This window comes from Contarinia nasturtii, unplaced genomic scaffold, assembly GCF_009176525.2.
Source record: "Contarinia nasturtii isolate CC-2019 unplaced genomic scaffold, AAFC_CNas_1.1 Cnas_scaffold_6151, whole genome shotgun sequence".
NCBI classification, from domain to species: domain Eukaryota; kingdom Metazoa; phylum Arthropoda; class Insecta; order Diptera; family Cecidomyiidae; genus Contarinia; species Contarinia nasturtii.
Genome location: NW_022203409.1, coordinates 1 through 1,371, shown reverse-complemented (window position 1 = coordinate 1,371; position 1,371 = coordinate 1). Strand labels below are relative to the sequence as shown.

At 39.2% G+C, this 1,371-nt stretch overlaps 1 protein-coding gene across 1 annotated transcript; it reads left to right on the top strand.

The window, feature by feature from the left end:
- Positions 1-388: 388 nt before the first annotated feature.
- On the top strand, positions 389-1,312 carry LOC116351735 (the record flags this gene model as incomplete). Its single annotated transcript, XM_031783876.1, has 1 exon — positions 389-1,312. A coding segment is annotated over exon 1 (924 nt), but the record flags the coding sequence as incomplete, so codon positions are not given.
- Between the last annotated feature and the right edge of the window lie 59 nt (positions 1,313-1,371).

Below are 1,371 nucleotides of genomic sequence, written 5' to 3'. Positions count from 1 at the left end.
TTGGTTTCATGTGACAACAGATAAAAACCCAGCAGATTGTGCTTCTAGAGGATTTTTGCCATCACAATTACTTCAGCATAAAATGTGGTGGAATGGTCCAGATTTTTTACAAGATTCTCAATATTTGGATGAAATAAAGAATACCACTGTTAACCCCTTGAGTGAAATTTTGGCACTAAATTCTACGGTGCAACCACAGCAAGATTTTCTACCAAATGTTCATTCCTTCTATAAATTAAAACGAATAATTGCATATTCTCTTCGTTTCATTAATATTGGCAGAAAGCAAACATCAGAAAGGGGCCCAATTACCGCTGCAGAATTAAAAGATGCAGAAATATTGATTATTAAAATCATTCAAAATGACTATTTTTCAAGTGAAATTAAAATGCTTAAATCAAGTGGTTTTGTACAAAGATCAAGTAGTATCATACAACTAAGCCCATTTTTGGATGAAAACGGCCTCATTCGTGTTGGTGGTCGGCTTCGTAAATCTAATCTCGATTACGATGCAAAACATCAAATACTTCTACCAAAGAAAAATTTCGTAACATCGCTAATCATTCGTGGTGTTCATCTACTATGCCTTCACGGCGGACCAAGATGTACCGAATCAGTATTAAGGCAAACATACTGGGTTATAAATTCTCAAATTGAAATAAAGAAAGTCGTTAGTAAATGTGTCACGTGTTTCAGGCACAGAGCAAAGCCAATGAAACAAATCATGGCGGATCTCCCAGCCGTTAGATCACAAGATTCCATAAAACCATTTACGAATTGCGCCGTGGATTTCACGGGCGCTATTCCATACAAACTATCAAAAGGCAGAGGATCGAAAACCTCAAAAGCATATATAGCAGTTTTTGTGTGTATGAGTACAAGAGCAATGCATTTAGAGTTAGTCACAGACATGTCCGCGAATGGCTTCATTGCTGCTTTCAGGCGCATGGTGGCCAGACGTGGCATGGTGGCTAATATGTATAGTGACAATGGCACGAATTTCGTAAGAGCCAATAAAGATTTGCACGAATTTTTTTCACTTCATTGCGAGGAGTTTCTTAACGAATTGGCCTCAAAGGGCACAAGTTGGCATTTTTCACCAGCTGGTGGACCTCATTTCAACGGCTTGGCCGAGGCAGCCGTAAAAACAGTAAAAACGCATTTATTCAAAACTATTGGCCATACAGCGTTGACGTATGAAGAATTATGCACGCTTCTTTATCAAGTAGAGGCTTGTGCTAATTCAAGACCAATTTGCGCTATGTCAACTGATCCAAATGACACCGAATGCTTAACACCAGGCCATTTTTTGGTCGGTGGACCGTTGCTAGCTCCGGCTGATGAAAATCACGCCGAAACAAACATGAATTG